The sequence below is a fragment of the Ceratotherium simum genome, chromosome 20, assembly GCF_057802395.1.
Source record: "Ceratotherium simum simum isolate JZ-2026a chromosome 20, ASM5780239v1, whole genome shotgun sequence".
NCBI classification, from domain to species: Eukaryota; Metazoa; Chordata; class Mammalia; order Perissodactyla; family Rhinocerotidae; genus Ceratotherium; species Ceratotherium simum.
The window spans coordinates 15,111,453-15,138,590 of NC_141919.1; the positions used below are offsets into that span (position 1 = coordinate 15,111,453).

The 27,138-nt window shown below is 37.0% G+C and overlaps 1 protein-coding gene across 5 annotated transcripts in view; it reads right to left on the reverse strand.

The window, feature by feature from the left end:
* Window positions 1–27,138, reverse strand: part of PCSK5 (proprotein convertase subtilisin/kexin type 5) — a 442,283-nt gene that overhangs the window by 223,255 nt on the left and 191,890 nt on the right. For all 5 annotated transcript variants that reach the window (XM_087444465.1, XM_014794699.2, XM_087444466.1 and 2 more), the window contains exon 10: window positions 8,422–8,525. In XM_087444465.1, the coding sequence (XP_087300591.1) occupies window positions 8,422–8,525 (104 nt within the window). The remainder of the gene's footprint in view (window positions 1–8,421; window positions 8,526–27,138) is intronic.

Genomic DNA, 27,138 nt, shown 5'->3' on the forward strand with positions numbered 1-27,138 from the left:
GAACCTGGGCCGCCAGCAGCGGAGGGCGCGCACCTAACCGCTAAGCCACGGGGCCGGCCCTACACACAGCATTTTAATGGCCACGGCTCTATGCACCTCTATACATATATATGCTTAATTTTTATCATACAAAAATCTTAACAGATTATTAACTGTTGATTCATTTGATATTAACTGTTGTATGAGGGTGATACAAGAGATACAGATGATAATTTTACCTGAGTGCATACTATGAATGAAGAACTATGCTAAATTCCGTATATGATACTGTTTTCCTCATTCTTCCCTTTGCCACACACTCCAGCTATGATGGCCTCCTAGCTTGTCCCTAACCCAGTCTTTGTATATGCTGTATGCCTTGCCTGAAATGCTCTACATCTGGTTACCCATTTAGATTGCTCCTTCACTCCTCAGGGTCTCTGTTTAAATTAGAGAGGCCTTTTCTGACTGTCTAATGTTTAAAACGTTATAATTTGTCCACACACAGACTTGTACATGAATATTCATACCAGCTTTACTCACAACTGGAAACAATAAAATCATCCATGAAAAAATGAATGAGTATACCAATCACAGTATATTCCTACAGTGGAATACTACTTAGCAAGAAAAAGGAATGAACTCCTCATAAACTAATGACATGGATGAACCTCAAAAATATTATATGCATGGACAAAAAGAAGCCAGTTTCAAATAATTCTATTTAAACAAAAGTCTACAGAAGACAGTCAAATCTACAGTGACAGAAAGCATATCTGGTTGCATAGGGTCAGGGGGCGGGTAAGGGATGAGAAAGGAGCACAAAAGAACTTTTTGGGGTGATGGAAACACTCTATAACTTGATTGTGGTGATGGTTATGTGGATGTAGACATCTGTACACTTAAAATGGTGCTTTTTATTATATGTAAACTTACTCCAATAAAGTTGCTTAAGAATGTATGCAGATTACCAGATATACCATTTATTTGTTTATAAAGCTGGGATTCAATGCCAGGTTGTTTGACTTGGAGCCCATGCTCTGAACCACTATGTTGAGTGAGTTTTTTGTTTTAAATAAACACAAAACCTCAAATAAGAAAATGACTGCTGAATTTTAAAAGCCTCTCTAAGAGAATGTGTCTGTATGTATCCTGATAAAATTGTCTTGGCTTAAATTCTTTGGGGTTTCTTATTTTGGAACTGTATTCAGAATTCAATTATTAGTGATTCAAAGAAATCCATGTCATTACTTTATTACACACTTTTGGCCTGAAAACAGTATTGGCCCTGGTTGATCACCATTTGTAATCACCAGGTTTAGTTAGGGCTTGATGATTTTTGTCTTTGCCTAACATATCAGCTGTAAGCACAAAACATCAAGATTTGCTACTATTAAGGATAGCCAAACTCATGTGCTAAAAGAAGAGTTTTAAAAATACCTGGGGAAGTCCAGCCTCATGAGAATTAGTGAAATTGAGTTTCATCAGTTGATTACACCAAAAGAGATGTCAACTTTCTCTTAAGTGTACAAGATTTTGCATATTGTTAAAAAATCATATTTTGGGGCCAGCCCGGTGGCGTTTGCGGGTTCAGATCCTGGGTGCAGACATACACACCGCTCATCAAACTATGCTGTGGCGGCGTCCCATATACAAAATAGAGGAAGACTGGCATAAATGTTAGCTCAGGGACCATCTTCCTCATCAACAACAACAAAAAGTCATATTTTGTGCTCACAGCTTATATACCGTAAATTAATGACTAAAGAGTTAATAGGACATTGATAGCTACAATTAGCTCAGATTTCTATCATTAATTCCTATGTTGAAGCAATTAATTACAACTTTTAAGATTTAGTATGTTGAAGTTAAGTTGGTATTTAAATATTAAAATTAATTTGCAAAACAGAATTTCAATATAGTTGCATTTCATATACGATTATAGTATAGCAATTGATGTGCAATTATGGGATAAAAAGTATGAAGACGTATTAGTGATACTTTTATTACAAAGTCTTTAATACATTTTCTCTCACCCACTCAACGTAATTTTATTAATTTCAACACCAAAACAGCATCCTAATTAACAACATAGTTCCATATCCTTATTCTCATTTCAGGGAGTAGGAAGCTGTGATGTATGAAAATATACTTTTATGACTTTTTTTTTAAGACTCTCTTTATGTTTGTTATTTTTCATTTTCAAAGCACTTTTCATTCAACTCAGCCTTCTCATTATGTTTGGTATTTACCCACATTATAGAAAACCAAGATACAAAAACTTTAATTGGCTTCCTCAAAGGCCAAAGAAAATATCAATAACAGACTCTCTACTAGAATTTAAAGGTTCTTAAGGTTGTGGCAAAACCACAAAACTACGCAAAACATAATTCCCTTCATTAACTATTATATCTAGTATAGAGATAATAGTCATATAGTGCAACCATCATTTTAATTCTGTTTTGAAGATTAATTTTAAGTGTGAAACCACAGGCATTTAAAACTTATGTACTTATGGATGAAAAAACAAAACAAAACACCCTCAAAGTCTAACAAACTTAATGCTACCATTCAGTCAAACACCAGCATGAAGAACACAACATTTTTCATTTGTAGAAAATATTTTTAAATCTCACATATTTAGTAGACATGAGTGGAACACTCTGATGGGACAAGTGGACATTTTGGATACAAGATTCGAGATTAAGCAATGATCAAGCAGTTCACTGTCAAGGCTTCTATATTACTGTTCCCATGTAGATATTTAGGTAAATCATCCACCAGACAAAAGAATAAAGGTAAAAATCCCTAAATTATGTATGATTCACATCTTTTTTGTAAATGAGCAAGAAGATAAGCTCATATATTCAACGGTCAATAAATACAAAAATGAAAGGTTTGAATACATATTAAATGAATATGGGTTCATAGAGTACAATGGTATAAAACACAGAATCTTGAAAGAAAATCAAGTGGCATTTCCAATGAGCAAATTTTATTAGGTAGAATCAAATGTATTTAGCAACACCCCCCAAGCCCCCCAACCTTTCTTTGCATTTTAAGAGAAGAGAAGAACTAAAGGTTTTATTTCTGCAAAGAAGATTGGCACTGGAGTCAAGCATCTGATTCTAATACCATCTCTGACACTGGCCAATGAATAACATTTCACTTTGACCTCTCTTCAAACACACGATGCGCAGATTACCAATTAAGGTGCACTATGTAGCTTTAATCATAGCTACCAACACATCACACCAGCACGCTAGGTGGCAAAGATGAAATACTATTTGTACAGTGAAATAATAAAATATAGCTTTACCTTTTCAAATGGTAACGTCAGCTATCACTTTATACACTCAAAAAAACCCACATTTCAAAACCTTTAGTTTCAATTTAACACATGGCATGCTTAACGGTTTCAGCACTTCTAATTCTTTTAAGTAAGTGTTACAAACTGAAAGCAAGGCAGGTAGGTATTAAAAATATATTGGAACATCTTAAAATTACCAGCCTTACCAGTGGAAATAAAATGATGGCAATTAAAAGTAATAAAGGTTATTAAAAGTTAAGGCCTCAGAGGCTAAGAAGTCATGTTAGACTGTCAATTGTTTTCCCCACGGTGGGAAATCAGTTAGAAATTAAAAAAAAAAAATCTAGTAGTTTAGTTGTGGTCAAAGAAAGAGTCAGTGGGGATGGGGAGGTTTCAGCAACATGCTGGTAGAAAAAAAGAGACTTACATAGTCTGGGAGGGCAGTGAAATGGAAGGCGTGGTAACCTCGCTCACTTAGTTGTCATTTTTGATTTTCAATGACATTTTTTTCATTCTTTCGCCTAGTAAAGATGACAGAAGGTCCTAATTTATTATCTGATGTCTATTCCTCTTCCTAGATTTAAGAGTTTAACTGTATACAGTCATATAATCCAAATACAGACACTTTGAAAAAAACTAAAGCACCGATGTTGCATGCATTCAATTATACTTATAGCTGCATCCACAAACCAGAGATAACGGCTGGGGGGAAAGAATCAGCCAACACAGCCCAGGTGACCGGGGAGAGAGGGGTGGTGGATTTGCAGGTTCCTCAGATTAAAGCAGTAGAAGGGAGGGGATGATAAAGAGCTAAGCTCTTCTTGAAATGATCTGAGCCACAGAGTCTAGAAGAATGCAGAATTACAGTCCTGAGCATGGCAATGTAGAATTACAGTGCTGAGCACGGCTCTGTGGTCCACATATTCTATATGCACACACAGAGCTGGTCAAAATACACGTGACACACCACAATAGACATTCTCTCCATTAGATGCCTTCTGCTGCCAAGCTTAGGCTGTATTTTAGATGATGAGAGAAGTATCACTGACACTTTTATAAACATGACCTAGCAGATGGTTTGGGCTTGACTGAAGGGAAAAAAAAGGTGCAGGGTAAATTTCTGTTTTGTATGTAAATCATACCGTGGCCAGATCAACCTAGGCAATGCCATGGGGCCCCTGACATTTCCTTCCACTTCCACTTTTTGGGTGCACTTCAACATCTACTGGGCTGGCATGCTGAAGGCGCTCAGGAAATATTTGTGAATAAACAAATGAAGAGACTGCATAAATTAAATTCCGCGAAGAAAACCACCCAGATGGCAAAAGCCCTCACTTCCACAGCTGATTTGTACATTTTAAGGAGCATGAGGGGATAGTAAAAAGACTAGAAAAGGAAAAAATAGAAAAGACTTTTCATGAGAAGTAAGGGAAGGGATCAAAGGAGAAAGAAATAATACTGAAAAAACCCCAAATAATTTAATGCCAAAGTCGTCTCCTGGCATTGCAAATGCTGGTCAGCAGTAAAATATTGGAATTTGGATTTTACTTCTCTAAAGGCAAATACCTCATCTGTTCATCTGGTCTCATACGAATACTTTCCTATTCTCATGCATAATCTTAAGTAGATGGTTTGATAGGTGCATGATATTTATTCTCCTTATTTTTAAAGAAACTATCTGTGGAGGAAGTTTAAAGTTAAAAGGTGTTGTCTGAAATTTAGCCAGGATTATTCACACAAAGAACAATCAAAATAATGTTTAGTCAGTTTCCATAGGTATGTATTCATTGGACTACGTTTATTTTGAAAAATGAATCTTCTGCAAAAGACATTTTAACTATACTATAAGAGATTACTATTATTATTATTTAAGAAGCAGCAGGATAGAATAATCTTAGTTCAATTAATATTGTTAAAAATTAAGGAACTATTAGCATAAAAATGTTGAGGAAAGCTTCCAGCTTTGGGGCTCCCTTCACTGTGAGCTGATCTCACTATATGATCGTTTATAAAGTTCTACTATAATGAGAGCAGAGAAAGAAGAAAGTTCTCTGCACCCAGCTCATTAGTATGCAACTCCAGGGTAATCCTACTCTCAGAGAAACACAGAGATGAGTCAGTAGAGAGCCACATTCTTTAGTTTTTCCAGGCCAACCTCCTAGCCTGAATGAAAGCCGGTCCATGCCAGTCAACAGGAAGCCAGCAACTGCTTCTGGAGGGAATCTCTTCCATTTTTCAGTCCGTAACACATGTGGGTAAGAGTGGTCAAGTCTGCCTTGAAGAGAGGCCCATCCCAGTCTAGTTTATACATCATCTGGCTCTGTTCTCTGCCTAGGATGTACTATATATGGGTATGTCTGAAGAAATGTAAGGACGTTGTGTGAAATGGAGTTTGCAGGGTTTGGTGAGAGACTGTTCTTTAGGGTGTTGGCTTCTCTGAAGTTATCAGTGATAACTAAGACTATCGAGTCTGTTGATGCTGAGACCCCTAAACTGAATGGGTTGCTACTCTGAGCTGCTTCTGCTTTACCTGATGAGAAAGAAATTATCCCCACTGCAGAAGAGTACGTACTAAGCAATTCGTGAAATCATTCTCTCTTTTTTTAAAAATAATCTTCAAACAAGTTAACGTTGCTCAACATTAGGGCACAAAAGCAAGCCCAGGGAAGTACAGGTGTTTTCAGATTCCTTTCACGCGTCCATCTCACTCAGCATTAAGACCGAGGCGCCTGGGAAGAGAGCACCCGGAGCTACATGCTTCTGTTTGCAGGCAACTTCCGTTTTCTCCCGTCTAAGGAGAAACGTTTGGCCATGTGTTCCTGCTAAGCAAGGCCTGCAAAAGCTGGCTGACCTAATTTAAAATACGAGCTCTCGCTGAGCTCTCATTGCATGAACCTCTTCCAAACATTAGCTATTTTTTGTTCGTTCGGTTCTTATTTCATAAAAAGTCAGCCCGTCCTTCTCACAGTCCCAGTGACCTGCTTCCTCTCCTTCCCCAAAGCACATCGCTTCTCCTGCTAGCCTCTGCCTTAATCACTTTTATTTGTGGGACACTAGGGAGGGGATGGTAATGCTTAGAGTAGGGAAGAAAACTCTTTTTTAAAAAATTCTTCTTATTATGATCATGTTTAGATGAAATATGGGGCTTGCCATCGACAAAATTACAAAACAATTCCACTGGGAGTCCAGACGGTTCAGGGTAATTCATCTATGAAAAAGCGAACTTTAATTGTTACTCTTGGCAGCAATCTAAGAGAAGAGTGAAATATTATACTAAATATTGCCACGTGCAATAGTAAAATGCTCTTTCCCCCTTGCCAGAAGCAGTGTACAGCCCCCTTCGGACTCAGGTTTGGATCTGGCGATTTAGTTTAAATCCTCTGTTCCCCCCTCTCCAAAACCAACAGAGGTTTTCAAAAGAGTTGCGTTTTTTATTAGAACCATTTGCTCTTTTCAAGTTGCCAAAAGGGAATAAGTAAAACTAAGACTTTTATTTGGGTTAAAGTTGATTCCTCAACTTCATGGAGGTCAATGTACTTAGTCTGTGAACATTCTACTAAGAAGTTCATTGCAGTGTTGAACCGGCCAAGGTTATGTTTTGTTCCCTTCCTCCCCTCCCCCCAAACCCCAAAGCCTCATGGGAGGAGGTGGGGAGCATATGCAAACTAATCAAAATGAAACATACATATGGCAAATTACATCCTAGATTTTCTAGAACTGAAATTTCAAGTATTTTTGATGCCACACATAACAATTGCTATTTTGGGATCAAGTGTCTTGATTTGGGCTTCAGAAAATGTGATCCCAACAGGTATTTACAATTGTTTCGATTAAAAGCTCATTGAACACTGCTGCATTATATAGTTCATGAGCATGGAAAGGTGTTGATAATACCCAAAAGCAGAGGGATATTTGCATGAAATGAAGTCTTTAGTGAAGATGTTAATCAAAGAACTATTTTATATGGTGCTGGTTACCTGGTATATTTATAGCTTTTGGCTAAGCATGAGACTATAATAAGCTATTTGCAAATAATTTTTTATATTACATTTTACATTTCCCATATGAATATTTACATACATTGGATATAATTCACTAAGGATATATTAAAATCATATGTAAGATATCATATGTAGATAATATTACTCAGCTTCTAAAATGTTTAAGTTGGGGAACTTAAGGCCCATAAAAAATGCACGACTTGCCCAGGATCATTCAGCATGTTACCAATGATCTGAGAGCCAGAACCTCAATTTTTAAGTAGATATTCCCTATGCTCTGGGATACTGGTTTTCATCCATGGGGATATATGATGATACTAAGATTATTTGAGAGTAAATTTAACTCCGCAGATATGACAAAAAAGTAATCTTAGTTGTAACTTAAATTAATAGACATATGAAATCTGAGTAAATATACTACCTTTAGGACATCTGCTTTATATATTTATTTTCTTTTTATTATCACATATGTTATGGATGGCAACAAACAAAATGGCTACTGTTAGTAAGACAGTCTGAGGGAACTATAATCTCTCTCAGCCATGGGAAATATAGTTGGCACTTACTATATACTGTGCACAATGGCATAAAGACTGCGCATTACAAAGGTTCATAAGAACTTAGTTTATATCAAGTAATGTCTTAGAATTATGCCTGTTTTTCTGTTTGTGGAAGTTTAAAAAAAAAAACAAAAACCAAAATGTATAGAAAGCATGGCCTAGCAACTGACAGCGCTATACTCAAGTGAAAAAAATATACCGATTATTTAAGTGGAAGGAATCACTATAGAAGGTGAGGAATTTTTAAATGCATTGTTACAAATACCACTCAGATAATCAATGACAGCACATAGTAAACTAATTAGGACGCCCATAGGTCGGCTACACTTGGAGGTTGGTTACCTTTTAAGAAATTGACCTATGATACGGGAAGCCAAGGAAATCTGCCTTATATGTGTTGTTTTAATTTAAAAAAAAGAATCTGCCTTTTATTTACTAAAAGATCAAGCTCTTCGTGTGTGAGCACAAAATCTAAAGTTTCTTTTGAGGGCTTCTATTTCCTGCTCTCCATTTAAAATGGGGGAAAAATAAAAATATTTTGCCTGTGACAGAATATGAAAGAAGTTCTCACCCTTAAAACCAGCAGCATTGGTTTTCCAGTCATTAGCGTTCAAATGTCCTGCACGGGAAGTCCTGACAATAACATGCTGCACGTCTCTCCAGGTCAGAAACGGACTGGGGAAAGACAAGGTAAGAATCATTGTACCAAAAAAAAAAAGATGGGGGAAGCAGAGAGTCACAAGCAAATTAAAAAAGCGAAAGCAAAATGGCAAAGTACTAAAAACATAGGGTCAGCGATTTGGGTTTGGGATAAACAAATGCCAAATGCCGCTCTTGTTCTCAACGTGGAGAAGTGACATTAGTCTGAGGGAGGCAGAAAATGTGACCTTAAATTTAAGAAATCATGTGATATTAGTCAGTGTAACTTAGTTTTTAAAAGGGTGAAGATTTCCAGTTTCCTCAACAAGATGGCTCCCAATTCTGGCTCTGTCGACCTTTGCGTAAAAGCTCACGTCACTGTTGGAAAATTACAATAAGCTAAAGTCAACACCGAAGGCCTCTGGAATATTCCTTGTTCAGTTGTATAGCCAGGCAACTGATTTGTAATTTAACAAAGAACTTAGCAATGTTTAGCATTCTGCATGTATGTGTAGGATATGGAAAAAGTCTCAACTGAAACCGAGGCCCCATCTTTCCCATTTTAGGAAAAGAATATGGCAGAGAGCCCAAAGCTGGGCTCCAAGGTACAGACAGCTATGGGAGTTTTCTTAACTTGCAGTAAGTAGCTTTTATATTAAATTATTAGATACCTATTTCTTGTGGCTGTTAGCACTGAAGAGCACAAAGAAACTACTGAACACGAGATATTTTCATTGAACAACTGCAATACTAATCATAAGCATACAGAAACAAATTCAAATACATATACAGACTTTTGTTCTCTTTCAAAGAATACGTATATACCGGAAGGCATTTGACTCAGGACGTGCAGGAAATTCTAATCAGGATACTTATTCAATTCAGTCTTGAATGTATGGTGTGAGTCTGACTTAACTAGGAAATATGGCAGTTATCATGCAGTTTGTGCAGTTATTTTCTTTGTTTCTCTGCTGCCATGTTTATTTTAGAAAGACAATTGCAAAGGAGGGGTCAGAACACTTGGAGGAGGGGAGACAATGACTTGCTACCTTCCAAGGCGCGACAGGGGCATGTGGTAGTTCTTGTGTCCCCTCATATGCGCACATATGGACACTTGCATCTCCCAGGCAGAGTGAGAGCCTGGTACCTTAATTGTAGCTAATTTTCAATGATGGAGCTGCACATTGCTTCACTTTATACTACATCTTCCCATCACACTCGCCACATACGTGTTTTTGAGGGTGGTCTCCTAACGAGAGGGGGCCCAGTGATCAGAATCTGGCTCCTTCATTTTCTACCTATGTGAAATTGACTTCTCAAAGTCACAGTTTCCCCACTTAGAATGTGGATGCTAATATCTACTTTACTTCCTTGTACCGCATGAATCAAAGTAATGCCAAGTACTTAACCTAGTTCCTCGTACAAAATAAACCATTAAGAAGTGGTAGGCAGTACAACATTTTGCTAAATTACGAGCCGCAGCTCCTATTTGGTGGCTTGGAAACGAAGAAGATGGGGAGAGAAAAGTGCTACAGAGTTCTGATACTTTTTTGTTATGCCTGCAGATTAAAAATAAAAGGAGAGACATTACTACCATTTTCAAAGTTTTCAGAGGGAGCAAGATTGGATTTAGACTATTTCGTACGATTGCATTAACAAAAGAACTTATACTAAGGAAATTAAAACCCAACCACATGAATTTTAAAAATATGAAAACAGAATTATTTTTGTTTTGATATAACACGCGTTAGGAACCAATGTCTGAGAAGGCATGAAACCCTGAAGAAAGGGAGGGAGGTTGTGTGATGGATCCCAGGAGGCAGGGAAGTTTTGCTTCTAAGACAAATAGCATGATTTAGCCCTTGGCTGACTAATACTGAATCCACATAATAATTCAGTAAACTCAATGCACTATGGTCAGGAAAATTAGGAAACAAGTCAAGCGACAATTCTGAATGTTTATTTCAATACAAGATGTTCTAGCTCTGCCTGAGCTGTGAATCTAATCTCTTTTCTCTTTCCCACTGTAGTTTTTTGGGTGAAAGGCAAAAGCAACCACAAAAATCTTAGTCTGGAAAGACATTCCAGCCACTTTTTTAGGGTAAAGCAGAATCCTCTCAAATGAACATACATGTTTTTGTTTTTTCATGAACAAACAGCAAGATACCTAAAAGTACACTTAGATTTGATAAATATGTCTACATCAACCTAGTGATTTTTAAAATAACATTTAACACAGTTAAAACTTTCACGTTTTAAATATTACCCTTTAGGGGAAAAAAAGACAAGAAATGAAACAAGTTTCTCATGTTATCTATCACCAAGGCAAAATTCCTTCAGAAATATCCAGCACAAGGTTCTGACCACCGGGAGACCATTTCTCTAGTGAACCTTAGCACTATAAATATAATAATAATAACAGAATAGAGGACATTTATCTTGTACCTTAAGCTGTTGTATTCAGGCAGATTCAGGATGCGTCCTGCATTCAACCCAGCCCGAAGAAATAAGAGTTACTTGCTCTCATGCTGAGTTAGTTGCAAAAACTAGTTCTTTGAGTGTTTAGGAGCAATTAGGAGGAAGAAATTAACTTCAGGAAATTGGAACTACACATGGAAGGAGGGAGGCATTCAGATAATTTTACTCTGACGTTTGATAATGCACAACTTTAGAAATGATTTAATTTCAAAATTTCCTGAATTTCACCAAAATAAAGTGAGGTAGATTTTGAATCAGTGATGTTTCTACCTGTGGGAAGGTAACTCAGGAAACAGCCATAGGTTAATCTGTTAATGTCCTGAAGGACTTTTGCTTATGGGGAAGTCTGATTCACATTTTACAACCTATTTTTATTTATGCTCACAGAGATGACATACAAGAAGTCCAACGATCAAACATCTGGTAAACCATACACAGCGTGTAAGTAGAGAAGGGAAGACTGAGTGTCCTGTGTTGGAACTCCACAGTCCACAGCGGTAATGTAGGACCCCCTAAAACTTACCCTCTCCTGCCAAATACCCTGGACCCACACTTCAATAGCCTCTGAAAACCAGGACCCATCTCACCTCCAAGCACAGGAAGACTGAGCACCAAGAGCTTTGGGGCAAATGATAAACAAAAGGCCAAAAGTCTAACCGACCTGGAGAAGAATAGTAGTTTCTCTCAACTCTGAGCCTGGTGACCACTGATCTCGTAATAAGCCACAGAGACGTATGCCACACATCCCTCAGGTTTCTTCCCGAACTACTGACCATTACACCCTTGAACAACAATATACATTAACAGGGTAACATTTATAAATGCCTGCAAGATGATGGCTAGCTATCTATGACCTTTCAAGGCAACAAAATACACATGCTTCTGTATATGTCATCTTTTCTTGTTAGGAAGTTTTGCATTCTTTAATGACTTTGTAGTAACAACCAATGTTCAGTGAGCACTTGGCCAGAACCAGGCACTGCATGTTGTACATGCGTTATGACTGTGTAATCTTAAAATTCGTAAGATATGAGTAATATCTTTATTCCCATTTCATAGATGACAAAACTGAGGCTTTGAGTTACACACAAGAACTCAAGTACGTACAGGTGGTTAGTGGTAGAGCTACAATTCAAACCGGTTGCACTTGGCTGCAGAACATATGCTATCACTGTTTACACCATCTCCTGATGGACCCACAAAGGTGAGACGGACATACACACAGCGGTTTGTCAGGGGGTTCTTTGACAACTGGATCAGGAAGCCAAGTGTGGCATGTCATGTCCTCATGGTCACACAATTTGTGTACACACACTGTCTCTCAACTCAGTTGGCTGATTTTTGTTTACCACAGAATGCAGGAGATTCTTGAGTCTTAATTTGGTTCCAAAGGCCTAACTTCAGCATACTCTATCAAAGGTAAGTGGAAAGATATCAAACTAGGAAAATCATATTATTTTTAATAATATTTTATACTTATACTATTAATTATTATATTATTTCATAACTTTATTGTTACGAGTTTGTCACCTGCCTGACATGCTCACATTTTGATGTGGTTTACACCCTGGTTAGGTAACTCTGCTCCAGTCAGGAAACCTCAGCTGGACCTCATCCTAAAAGGTCTAGTTTCCAGCTGCAAAAACAGGATAATTAATGACACTACCACTACCTGGTGTTCGTATTACATTTTTGTTCTGAACAGTTCAAAGTATTTCATGGGCCCAACAGTAGGTTTAGAAGAAGTAGGATCTATCCCGAGAGAGACATTTCGTCTAGTGCTTCTTATTGGGATTCTAAGTGCAAATGCTAGCACTTAAAATTAAAAGAAAAAAATTTCTCCCCAAGAGTTCTCCCAGATAATTCTGTACACATGTGAATGTCTGAAATATATCTGTACTTGGTGGTCCTTAAAAACAAGGACCAATGTTGAATCTTCAGTGACTGACTCACCTGCATTTATTAAAAAGAAAAAAGAGAGCCGCCACCCCTGATGGCCTAGTGGTTAAAGCTTGGCACTCTCACTGCTTCGGCGGCCTGGGTTCGTTTCCTGGTCATGGAACCACACCACCCGTCCGTCAGTTGCCATGCTGTGGTGGCAGCTCACACAGAAGAACTAGAAGGCCTTACAACTAGGATATACAATCATTCACTGGGGCTCTAACCCTCCAGATGGACCAATCATCACAGGCAGTTTAGTGGCAACTGATAAAAGGGACAACAGATACACATCTTATTACAGAAACAGAATTTATCAAGAATAAGAGCAACAGCAAAGCCAGATAATGAAAACTGTTCCCTAAACAGGGCAATCTTCCTTAAATACAAGAGTGACCCCATCTAATACAATGATGAGCGATTACATGGACCAGACCTATGGGGAAATTACGTGACCAATCAGCAATCATCCAAACATCCAACTTACTAAAGAGTCAACAAAAAATCCAAGACAAAACCAGGGTCCTTTTCTGTTTCTTAAGATTGCGTAAAATAGAAATGATAATAAGTAGCCACAAAATTAATGTCATTGTACAGATATTAAATAAGTCAGCAATTATGGGAAAGGATTCACTGTGAGCTGGAACACCAAAGATGAGGCAGAAAGTTGAATGGTAAAAACATTCCTCTAATTGTAGCCAGTGCATGCCAATGATGATTCAGGAATAAAATACCAACCATCCACCAAAGGAAACCAATTTTCTTTGTCAGGTAATAACACTCTGAAAAGATCATCAGATTGTCAGTCCCACTGCGAGCAGTACAGTCGGTCCTCTGGATCCACGGATGCAGAACCCATGGATATGAAGAGCCGACTAAGGGATTTGAGCATCTGAGGATTTTGGTATCCACGGTGGGTCCTGGAACCAATCCCCCCAGCGGATACTGAGGGAGATTGTATATCGATAATGGGAGTGCATTTGTTTTGTTTTGTGTTCTACATTAATTCAAAAGTTCCAGGCCTAAATTGGGTTGTAATAATAGAAAACACAGTTAATAATACCTCCAGATTTAGAAATGTGACTTGTATTGGTATCACCTCAACAACTACTTATGATCCATTACACCTGAACCAAAGCAGGAAAGAAAAAAGAAAAGAGAAAATTGGTTTGGGACCACCCAAGTCAAATTTTTATTACACTCTCTTGTGAAACCACTCACGGATTCCCTGACTTTAGTATAAACCAAAGGCACAGAAATTAGTCTCTAAACACACTTAAGAAGATAGCTCCTACTTGACAAAGAAAAATCCTGGCTTATTTGCAGGATTTGTCATTACACCTAAAAGACATCAACCAACTTTTCCGCAGCCTTACAAACAAATGATATTTTGTTTGCAAGCTCAACAACCATTTCCTTGAGATACTTTGCTACATAAACTCTTTTTTGTTGTCCATTCCGACCCCGTGTATAACAGAGCAGAACCCTGCCTGGTCTTTTTTCCCAGCAATCAGAAAGACCACCCTCTGAATTTATACTAGCATATATAATTCTGCTTAGTGAAATAATAATGCTCTAAGATCTGTCGAAAAGATCCGGCTTCAACAAGCTGATGGTGTAATCAGCAAGCTGACTGGCTGAGGCAGGAACTGTTTGTACCTCTGTGATTGTAACAAATCCTCTCTCTCCATTTGTGGAAGATCCTCCCTTTCGATGGGTGGTCATTGATGGGATGTTGCAGAGGATAGTGAAATGTTCTTTGGTTTGCTATCGGAGTGATTTATAGTACCAAATGTTAGAACGGAGGCTGCGAGCACACTTATTCACTTAACCAAACCACCAGACTGAAGTGTTTTTGAAACTTGTCTACACTGTTCAGGGATTTGCAGAGTTCTCACCTCAAAAGCCAGCAGTTGAACCTTGGACAGGTAACAAAAATGGTTGTGTCTCTATTATTACTATTATTCTAAATTATACATTTTTCTCTGATTATTCTTTTCCTGTTAAATACAAAGAATTAAAATGATGCTTTTCTACATGCTTATCAAAGAAGTATATTTTAAACAAGGATTTTCAATGTTCAGCCTTAATTTTAAAATTTAATGAAAATCATTAAGCATTTTGGATTCTAGAATGTTAAATGTTATTCCATTTTAGAAACTCCTGGTTTATTATGCCAACTCCTAGCAGTCTAATTATTACACATAAGTAGTAACAAAAAATATTTTTCAAAAACCTTACACCCTGCACACAGACACAAGAAAGATCAACTAAGACTAACAGAAATCTATTAGAAAAATTTTGGAGGTATTTCAAATAACTCTATAGCCGGTGTGACTGGAATGAGAAAAATAATTTTTAACTTTCCCATACTTCATATTAAGAAAGCAAAGCTGGCTTATCACCTAAAGGAACGTAGGGGGGAAAAAGTAACAAAAAAACCCCCAAACCTAAGCCTTATTTCCCCATATATCTCCTGAATTAAAGACCCAAGATATTCATGGGCTAAAGAAGTAGGCACATAATTCTCTACTAGGCAAATTCTCCTTTTTATTTTCCAGGTAGCCCAAGTATTAACTTTGATATCTCTCCTGTCCCTATTTTCAGTCTCAACTTCCAGAAACTATGGCAGGAAATAGGGGGTAAATTCCAACTTTCTTTTCATTGCCTCCCCTACTCTATATGTTGGGATGTCAAAATTGTGTCTCCCAGACTCCCTAATAGTGAAAGGTGCACATGAGATAGAGTTCTGACTAATGAGGAGAGAATGTACTGGGCATTTCTGAGAAAGCCTTTGCTTTCCTGCTATAGGCATTCCCTATTCCTCTTTCATTCCATCCTTCCTACTTTTATTTCATTGTGGATATGATGGCTGGAGCTGCAGCAGCCATTAAGAAAAGACCAAGAGAACCACATCTTTGGCCTTGGTAGCCTTGAGCTTCTGAACAAACATCTTGACTTGTGGATTTCCTGTTGTACCAGCCACACTTTCTTGCTACTGAATATAATTCCTGAAAGATGTATCTCCAAAAGTACAGAGTGTTAGCCAACATTTATTGAGTGCTCACTGTGTGCCAGGGACACTGTGAAAAGTGCTCCATATTCATTATTTTCATTGATATCTCATGAAAATCCTGGGAGACAGGTACTATTATTACTTTCATTACCAAAATAAGGACATCAAAGCACAGAAAGGTGAATGATGCTGCTCGGGGTCACATGATTAGCAAGAACTAAAACAGGCCGCAGGGAGTCTGACCCCAAAGCCCTGACTCTGACCCACTCCAGCACCACATCTTGGACTGGAGGAAGGGCCACGAGGGGAAGTCAGGTCAGCAGTGCTCATAGAGACTGGCCGGCAGCCCCCAGTTGCTACAGAAGGATTAGAAAGATCCTGTCCTCACCCAGCATACTCACTTTGGAAGGATATCTGCCCAGATCTCAGAGTTGATGGGGGGTTTGCCCATCACTCCACCCTTCAATGGCAGATTGGAGCAGGTCTGTGCTAGGATGTGAGCAGGAACAGCATCACCCCCTTTCTGAAGCCAGAGTTTCTCATTGAGGATGAATAATTTAAAAAAAAAAAAGCCAAGAATGGAAAACAAAGGAAGAAAAAGAGGAAGGAAAAAGAAAAAACAGTAAAAGAAACATAAGAGGAAAGTACAAGAGAAAAAAAGGGATGAGAAAGGAAAAGAGAAGAGAGCAGAGAAGAAAAACAACAATAATACGGAATCACGGGAAAGACAGTGCAGAAAAAAGGAACATACAGTAGAATCAGCCAAAGGAAGTCTGCATTGGAGGGAGTCAATCAAAAAGGATATTGTGGAATTAATCTTGTGGAAAACTGAGCTAACGATGCTGAATACGAATGTGAGAACTTCCTGTATATTTTTTAGCAAAATAATGAAGAGATGATGAGGAAAGACAAGATGCTCAATTTGGAGGATAGAAAACAGAAACCCACTTGAGGATACCAGCTTTGCCTTCCTCTGAGGACTACCGTTTACTGGGTCTTCTCCATCTACTCACCAGGTGCTCTACTGTGCTTCACGCACATTACTGCACTCAATGCACATGACGCAACCCCACGAGGGAGACCACATTATTACCCCCTTTATAGACGCGGACACTGAAGCTGAGAAAGGTTAAATATCTTTCCCAAAGTCGCAGAACAGTGAGAACCAGAAGGGGCTTTGAAGCTACATCTCTCAGACTCCAGGGCCCAAGCTTGGAAGTCTCATGGTAGATTTTGCCAGGAATCAAAATCACATTTGACTAAAAATGTCCAAGGTAGGCTGGAAGGACTCAATGTGTTTCAGGAAATATTAAGAGTTGCACCTCCTAAACTCATCCTTAAATATATATATTTTCATTACAAATACAAAGAAAAAATATTCTAAAAGCCGGTATTCAGGATTTAAAAAAACAAAACATGATTTCTGTCTAAAGACCTCCTCTGCAAAGCTAATTTCAGCAGACAATGGAGAACAGTTAAAGCTGTTGAAAAACGAACTCAAGAATTTTATACTAAGCTCCTGTCCTCCATGAGTAAATGCAGAAGACAAACACACAAAACTAAAAACCTTAGAATGTGTAGTTGTTAACAAAAGACCTATTGATGGCTCTAAAATAAACATAGATTTAAGACTTAATAATTGTTTTAACACAATTCTTCTGAAAAGAAAAAAAAGAAAAATAATGCTAAGAAACAAGTTAACTAAAATAGTCTGTTGCGCAAATCTTGATTATGGTATTAAAGATGGAGACATGAGTATAGAGGAAAGCAGTAAAATAAATGTAAGCCAAGTTTCTACAGCAAGGAGTCAAAGGGGATAACTCCCTTATTATAAGATATATTTATTTTTAAATCTCGGCTTTGTTTACTTAAAAAAATGAACATTTGAAAATTATTAAAATTATTTAAAAATGAACTTTTTACCTAAAAACATGACATACAAAAACTAAAAATTAAAGAACGTGCAGAGATTTTTCTCTGGCAAAATTACTTGCAAACAATGTAACATCTTAGACATTTTAAACAAAAAATACTGAAGAGGACAAAGAAGTACTGTTTAGCTGAAAGATAAGATGCTGTCTATAATAAATATCTCACAGCATGAAACTTGTGCATCAAAATGTATGGACCAAGGACTTTAAGAAAAAGAAGTAACTGATGAAACCACACTAGTATCCAGATAATTTAATCCATTTATTTTAGGAGAAAGAAGATTTGTTTATATAACATATATAATTTAATAATATCAAAATATATGCCCTACAAAGAGTAATTTTTTTCTTAAGAATTCATGGATCAAGAGTTTTGAAAGAAAAGGCGAAGATACATGGGTCCAAAAAGAAATCTCAACAATTGCCCTAGGGAAAAACAATACCTCACAAACCACTAGTGTGGGTGATTATCTGACCTTATTATCTCACCAAAATGCAGTGAAAAAAAAAAGTTAATAATATATCTCATTAGAGACAAAGTTTGTTAAACACTTAAAAGTATGATTCTCAATCATCATTCTATCCAAGAAGCCAGACATCATTAGAAAATCATGACAGGGGCCGGCCCCGTGGCTTAGCAGTTAAGTGCGCATGCTCCCCTACTGGCGGCCCGGGTTCGGATCCCAGGCATGCACTGACGCACTGCTTGTCCGGCCATGCTGAGGTGGTGTCCCACATACAGCAACTAGAAGGATGTGCAACTACGACATACAACTATCTACTGGTGCTTTGGGGAGAAAAAGGGAGAAAAAAGCAGGAGGATTGGCAATAGATGTTAGCTTAGGGCTGGTCTTCCTCACAAAAAAAAAAAAAAAGAAAGAAAATCATGACAGTCAGCCAAAAGTGTGTTCAGAGGTAAATGTGCACCTTTAAAAAACTGTATTAACATAAAAGGAAAAATAAATGAACCATGACTCAACCAATAAGATTTATAAAAAAACAAAGAGTGAGCCTCAGGAAAGCAGGAAGGATATTAATGAAATAAAAAAAGGACAAAGGAAAAACAGCAATACTGAGCAACAAATCCAAGAACTGGCCTTTTGGGAAAAAAATCCAACAAAATCTAATAAAGAAAATAAAAAGAAAATACTAGTAAAATAAATGCTAAATAATAAGGCAATACAAGGGATTTTTATAGTATTAGGAAACCTATATCTAATCTATATCTATATAACTACATAATAATTGTATTATATACAATTATATTACAGTTATATATATAACTACATTACAGTTATATATATAACTATATATAATAACTGGCCAATAAATTTGAAAATCTTATGAACTAGACATGGTTCTGGAGAATATAAATGAAAAAAATTAAAAATTTATCAAAGAATTACCCCCAGACGGTTTCCTTCAAACTTACAAGGACAGTGATTCCAAGTGTCTCCAGAGAAAAGAAAAGCTGCAAATTTTCACAATTTATTTTGTGAATTTAACCGTCACTTGATACCAAAACTGGCAGCGACAGAGGCTAATTTCAAGGTGAAACCAATCTGAGTTAGAAAGTCTGACTCTTCATTTATTACCTGTGCTACCTTATATCTGAGGAATAAATGAAATAAATCATAAAGAAGAATTTAAAAGATTCTGTTTATCTGCCGTAAGTACACACTTAATGTTAGCTAGCTGCTGTAACAATAATATAGAACAAACACACACATGTTCACATTCAGTGAAAGAAACTATAAATCGCACTCAATAAAAATAAACACAAAGGCATAAATAAAATATTCTAAAACTAAACCAATAGCATATTAAAGAAATAAATTTAATTCATGACTATAAGCAGAGAATATTAAGAGATCTATTATTCTAATAAATCATATCAACGATTCTAGTATGAGAAACTATATATTAATCTCAACAGATACTGACAAACACCCAAATCCCGTTCTCAACAAAACCTTTATAAAACCAAAAATGCTGCATAGCCTCAATGAAGAAAAGCAAACATTAACAAAGAGTGAAACAAAAGATAAAAAAAAAAAGAATCCAGAGAAAATCAGGACCTAGACGTGAAACCTCACTGTCATTTTTGATATTTAATAGTTTAGAATGGTTAGCTAATATCATAGAAATAATATTAATTGTGATGATATCAGCTTCCATATTTTTAATACATTCCATATGTCCAAATTTATTTAATCCTAGCAACAATTGTTGATCTAGGTTATTACCCCAAATTTCAGATGAAGAAACTGAAACTCAACAAGATTAAGAAACATAATTTCACTTGTTCAAGGCCACCCACGTAGGAATGGTGTAGAGACAGGATGGAAACTGAAGTCAGCCTGACTCCAAAACCTGAACTTATAATGACCAATTTGTACCACCCTCCAATAAGAACAAACAAGAAAAATACTCAGATAAACAGAGACAAGTGTTACTATTGTCAGGTGCCATGTATAGATTCCAAAAAACAAACAAGGTAATGAGTTATAACACAACATGAGTTAAAGAGGCTAGAGATAAGAAAAACATACAAAAACCACAGCTCTGTTATAAATGCGCAATAACCAGTTAAAGGTACAATGGTAACCGCAAAATAAACAGATATTTACTATTCCAAAAAATAAATTGAAATCAAAAAGTTTTGAACTAAAGACACACCTAAAGCTTTATTTTGACAATAAAAGGAAGATCTGAATAATTCAGAGACAGATTTTCTTGAATGGAAAAACCAACTGTTATATAAAGAAGCCAAGATTCATACAAGTGTCATAAATTATCAATGGGATTGGTTTTGGAACACGGCAAAATGGTTCTAAATTTTATCTGGAAAAACTAACAGGTAAGAATGTTTAAGAAAATGTTTGAAAAATGGAGTGATACCGTAATGTTAAAACAATGGACAGAATAATAGTACAGAAAACTCTAAAGAGACCTTCATAAATGCAACAACTTAAAGAATGCAAAACAAATTATTTTGGGAGGAGATGGATCACTTAAATGACATTGGGCAAATGGGACCCCCATAAAAATTCGATTTAGACCCTCACACTGAACCAAAATAAATTCTAGTTGGTTAGACATTAACAATAAAATATGAAACAAGAAAACGCTAGATGAAAATATAAATTGGTAATTAATAGATTTTGAGATAGGAAAGGACTTTCTAATCTGGGGTCCATGGATTACTCTACGGTACAGCAAATCCCTGCCATATGTGTATTCGGGCTCATTTTAGGGGGAAGCACACAGAGCTTTCATCAGCATTCATAAAATTCTCCAGGAGGTCCCAGAAGATGAGGTATGACTAAATGAAGAACTTAAAAAGGACATGTATATTTGACTAAATAATTTAAAAATAAAGAAAAATCTCTCTGTCAAAACAGTATGAAGAAAACTTGAAAGCAAATGACAAATTGATAAAAGATTTTAATAACCATGGTCAAGAAGTAATATATTGAGCATTTAATATCCCAATAAGGAAAATATTAACAACATACAAGATTCACAGGCGCTTTGCAGAGCAGTCACAGCAGCACTACCCTTTTGAGTGACTTGGCAACACGTTTCTGAAACTCAATTTGAATAATACTTCTTACAATTCAGGAATTTCAACACACAATTTCCACCAAGTGAACAGAGATGGCAGCCACAAAGACCTGAAACCTCCCTTAATCTAAGTTCTCTTGGTTGCAGATCAGATAAAGCATTATTTGGTTAAAAAGTATGATAAAAAATTAATGGGAGAAGGATGATAAAACAAATGACAGGATCTGAAGGGAAAGCAACATGCAGACTAAAGACAATAAAGTAGGAAATATTTTCACGATAAATACATCGTATATGTTAAGAATACTTGGAACCGCCATCACAGCATCAGGAGTTATTGCACAGAATGTTCAAGCATAAAACAGTCGCTGAAAGTTGGTTGTGCAGGGAGACTTTCAATTTTTTATATATTTCTGCATGATTTATATATATAGTTTTTACAAAATCTATGTATTATTCCAGTGATAATCTAATTTTAAAAATGGTTCTAGGGCAGACCCTGTGGTGTAGTGGTTAAAAGTTCAGCATGCCCGCTTCAGCAGCCTGGGTTCATGGGTTTGGATCCCAGGCACGGACCTACACCACTCGTTGGCCATGCTGTGGTGGCAACCCACATATAAAGTAGAGGAAGATTGGCACAGATGTTAGCTCAGGGCTAACCTCCCTCAGCCAAAAAAAAAAAAAAAAAGCTTCTATTGCTAACAATATTGGTGGCAATGGGATTGCTCTTCCTAGGATCTTTCAGTGTTAAAATGCATTCACTTCCAAAAAGTTAGTGACAAACGGAATCAGTGGGTTGTTTGCAAGCACCACTAGGATAAAAAAGGCTCTTAAACTTCTGGTTTTCAAAGACTAGCACATTGCTTTTTAATTTAGAAATCAGTAGATGATCGGTAGCTTTTAACTTATCCAAAAAAGGACAGCATCATTTCATACAATGAAGAAAATTTTATACCAAAATAATATATAATTTCCAAATAAGTCACTTAAAAAATTTTTTTAAACTACAAAATATCCTTTAGTTTTAAAATAACCTACATCACATTACCATTATTATTTCCCTTTGCCTGGTGATCCTTGAACACTCTCACTAAACAGCATCTCTACAGACCAGATGGTCTCTGGGCAACCTTCCAACGTTATGGTTTCTCAGACAAACTGATAACAATTATTTCATATTCCAGGTAAGGTATCACATGTAATTCAGAGTTTTAGCACAATGAAAATTATAAAATTGAATACATCTGCTACATAAAATGAGGCTATTCGATGTCAACTCCAACGGCACCTAAATTCAAAGCAACGAATCAGAATTCAGCCTAATACAATCACTCCCATATCATGCTCTCTCCTGGAAGCTCTCCACAACATTCTTTCAAGTCAGCTGTAAAGGTTTCCAGAAGTAAATAACCAGCAGGCTCCTCTGAGAGCCTATCTTAAATTTCACTCTAATTCTCTTTCCTCCTCTCCTGGCTGTTTACCGAGTTTTTCAGATAAACTAGATTGCCCACTAAAGATAGAAAAATAAGGTTTCTATTGTATCCTGTCTGAGTGGATGAACAATTTTCATCTTTGAGGTGATGCCCAACCAGATTTCAATCATATATGGGCACATTTCTAAATCTGTCATAGGAATAAAAAAACAAACTATGGATCATTCAGGCTTTCCTCCTTCTCATTTGGCCTTCTATTACCTAAGGCTTGGTCATAATTGCAAGCACTACTGGATGAAAAAAGTGAAACTTGGTTAATGTAGTGATCAAACAATAACTCAGTAAAAACTTAAGAACCAAGTATAAGTTGGACTACTTCTATGACTCCAGTCTCAGCAAAAAAGCTATCCTCTCACTGATGGGCTGGCCTCATCCTTTCCTTATTTGCTATTATTCACCTTTTTCTACCTTTCCCTACCATCCCTTTCTATCACAATATCATCCTTTGTTTTCTCTTTTCTTTCATAGCACGTGACACCAGGTGTAATTATCTTCAGTCTACGCCTCCCTTAACTGGCATGTGTGCTCTATCAGAGCCAGATTCAAACATCACACACATTTGTGCTTAACCTGGTCTACCACTCCTGGCAGCTCTGGCATGGAACATGCATGTTTTGCTCATAGATGTATTCTAGATCTTAATGCCAGGCACATACTGAATTACATCAAAACTATGACGCTAAAGATGGCAACTATGACTGTCAGATGTATTACAATTTCAGAGATGTGAAAAAAAATGTCTATTTCAAAATAAAGAAATGATGGTAACAAGCAAGACAATAATTATTTCTTGAATAAATCAATCAACACTTAGAGTTAAGACTAAAGTTGTTGGCACTATAGCTTACTCACCACAGACACCTGAATAGATAACTCTCCATTCTTTCGAATAACCAAAGGGAGAGTTCCTTCTCTCCATTCATTCATTACACAAATATCTGATTGCCTGCTATGTGCCAAACATTGCTCTTGGGGCTGCGGCTACTGAAGCATAGTCACTTTCAAGACAGTTTACCGTCTAGTGTTTGTTTTTTTAAAAATTGTGATCTATGGGCCATTTGCAATTGAATCACCCAAATTCTTTTGAGGGCTTCGAAATCTGCATTTTTAATCAAGATTTTGTATGACTCCTATGCACATTAAAGCTGAAAAAATAATCTTGAAAGTATAGCTCAAATCCCTCTTCTCTGTAAAATCTTCCTAAATCATCCTGTTCAAAGTCTTGTCACCCTTCTCCATACTCAAAGCCCTTATACTTCTACTTCATAGCATTTGTAGTTAACCACATCTGGTTAAAGCTCTTAAAACAGAAAGACAGGGGCCTGCCCCATGGCCTAGTGGTTAAGTTCGGCATGCTCTGCTTTAGCGGCTGGGGTTTGCAGGTTCATATCCCAGGCATGGACCTACACCACTTGTCAGCCACGCTGTGGTGGCGGCCCACATACAAAACAGAGGAAGACTGGCACAGATGTTAGCCCAGGGCTAATCTTCCTCACACACACACACACACACACACACACACACAAAAAACCCCCAAAAATACCAGAAAGATGATGCAGAGTGATGGTTGGCTCTGGCATTACACTGCCTTGAGTTCAGCTTCAGATCTATCCCTTACAACCTGTGCAAATTTCTCAGCCTCACTTTCCACACCCGAAATATGGCAATAATGCCCACCTTATAGTGCTGCTTTGAGGATAAAATGAGATAACCGAGGAAAGCACTCAGCTCGGTTCTGGCATAGAGTAAGCAGTCAATGAACACTGAGACTGCTGTTTTTATCTTTCATCATTTTATTCTTTATTTTACCTTTTTGCACTCTTATGCGCTATTTCCACACTCAACTGGGGCCAACGACAAGAAGATTCTTTTGTCTCATACACAGTATGTCGCAGTCAGATGCGTTATGATCTTGACTGGTGAGAATGACACTACCAGGCTTTGCAGAGTCATTGTTTTTCTGGATATGCAAAGAACATAAAACTTTACTTCACCTTAGTTACACATATGGTTGCTCAATAAGATTCAGGATCATCACGAATAGAGAAAAGATGGTGAGAAACAAGCCCATCTTCTCAACACAAAATGTCTTTCTTTTGGGGTTGTATGTTCTATTCCAGGTATCACAGTTTATCTCACTATGAATATGTTGCTTTGAGCTTTTGACACATCAACTGACTTGTTGACGTCAGGATGAATAAATCTTATCTGCTAACGAAATGACATGCTTTTCAATCTGTCATTCATATTTCTCTTATTTACTTTTCTTGCCTACTGATGGCAAAACGTATTACAATTAAAATTATTTAAAAAGAGAGAGGGAAAAGAATGCTGGAATCAGCTAAGTACAAATACTAGGTACTAGTGTTAACAGGAACAATTATGCTCTTCTAAACAATTGACAGAAAAATGTCCTAGAAGTAAAAAATTATAGGTCAAGACAATGTGGGCATAGGCAAGATTGATTCAAAACTCAGCCCAAGAACATTTGGCATAAAAATAAGCTTGAATTTTAACTGGGTTTCAATATACAGCTTAGGAATATATCTGAGAATCTTCCCATACAAAAATAGTGATATTTGATGAAGCCATATAAGAAGTCATTTTGCAGAATGTACTGAAATATTTTTTGATTAAAGTGACTAAGTAGCAGACCATGGTATGAAACTATAATGGACCATGAAAAAAAAGTCAGCTTCTCTTATTCCTAGCAAGGAAAATTATATTTGATAGTATTTGGGGTGTTACCATAGACACTATCAAGAACAAAAATTTCCTGGCAATGAATAAAATCCACAAACCCTCAAGAGACTAAATTTAAATACTAAATTTTACATACTTCTTGTAAATCCACTAATATATTAGTACATTTTCTAAGCAATCTTATGGGGTAACTGTATAAAAGTTAATTTGCTATGAACACCCTATTTAAATTAAAGGACATGGCAATAGATGAGCAATTTATAATGTAAATAAATCCATATTCTTTATTCTCTCTTTTTAAAAATGTAAATTGTCTCAGTCATTTATAGCAATCATGATCTCAGTGAAAAGCATTTTCTAAGGATCAATTAATAAACTGCTAGGGGAGCTCATGCACCAAAGCACAGACAGTAATTGCGGGAGAAAATTGCTACAGGTCTTGTTGCAAGACCTGTAGGCCCAGGGATCTTATTCCACTGGGTATTTGTGCTTCTTCTAATTCTCTGGATCCCATGGGAAAAATAAAGGGTATTTATTTCAATAAATGGTACACAATCCACTCAAGAGCTCAGCTAAGAAACTAGAACTCAGCCTTGAGGTTTTCCTTTCCCCCAGAACACATCATCTAATTCATTCCCTGTTTGCTCTACCTACAAAATGCACATCAGATATAACCCCTTCTCTCTATTCCCATTACCATCACCTTGACCAGGCTGCCCTAATCTCTCCTGAACTACGGTAACAGCTGCCAAATGGTTTACCTGCCTTGCTCCCACACCAGCACTTCTCCAAGGAGAAGCTGAAATGCTCTTTAAAAAAATTAATCAAATCATGTCTCCCTCCTTAAAAGACTCCCTAGTTCTCAATCATGCTTACTTACCATGATGCCCTCTGTGACCTGGACTTTTCCAACCCCTCAACTCACACCAGCCACACATATCTACCTATTTCTCAAACCCAGTAACCTTGTTCCAACTACATGGTCTCCCCAACCTGCTCCTCCCTCTCCCTGGGAGGCTCAGTCCAGTTCTCTACAAGGCAGGCTCCTTCTCATAGGTCAGGTCTCAGCAAAAATGTCATCTCCTCCAAGAGGTCCTTCCTTTACTGCTCTATATAAAACAGTTCCTACATCAAATTTCTTTCCATTACTCTACTCTATTTATGTTGTTCTTAGTACTTATCATTTGTTTTTTTATAGATTGCCTTGCCAAATAGGATGAAAGTTCCATGTCTGTCAATCCACCCTTCAATTCACAATGCCTAGCACAGGAACTGACAATTAGTAGACCATTAATACAAGTCTGTTGGATGAACAAATGCTTCCATCTAAGGTCTATGTTAGCAACACCCATATTCTCTTTATACACCTTTCAGAGATGAGAAAAATGAGATGAGATTCGAAGTTTCCTTGCAAAATGCCTTCAGAAGAACACTTATTTATTTTATTTATTTTTTCTGGGCTTACACTGGGAGAAGCTTCCTACCTTGTATTATCTGAGTGGTATCATTGTTTATCGAATTCT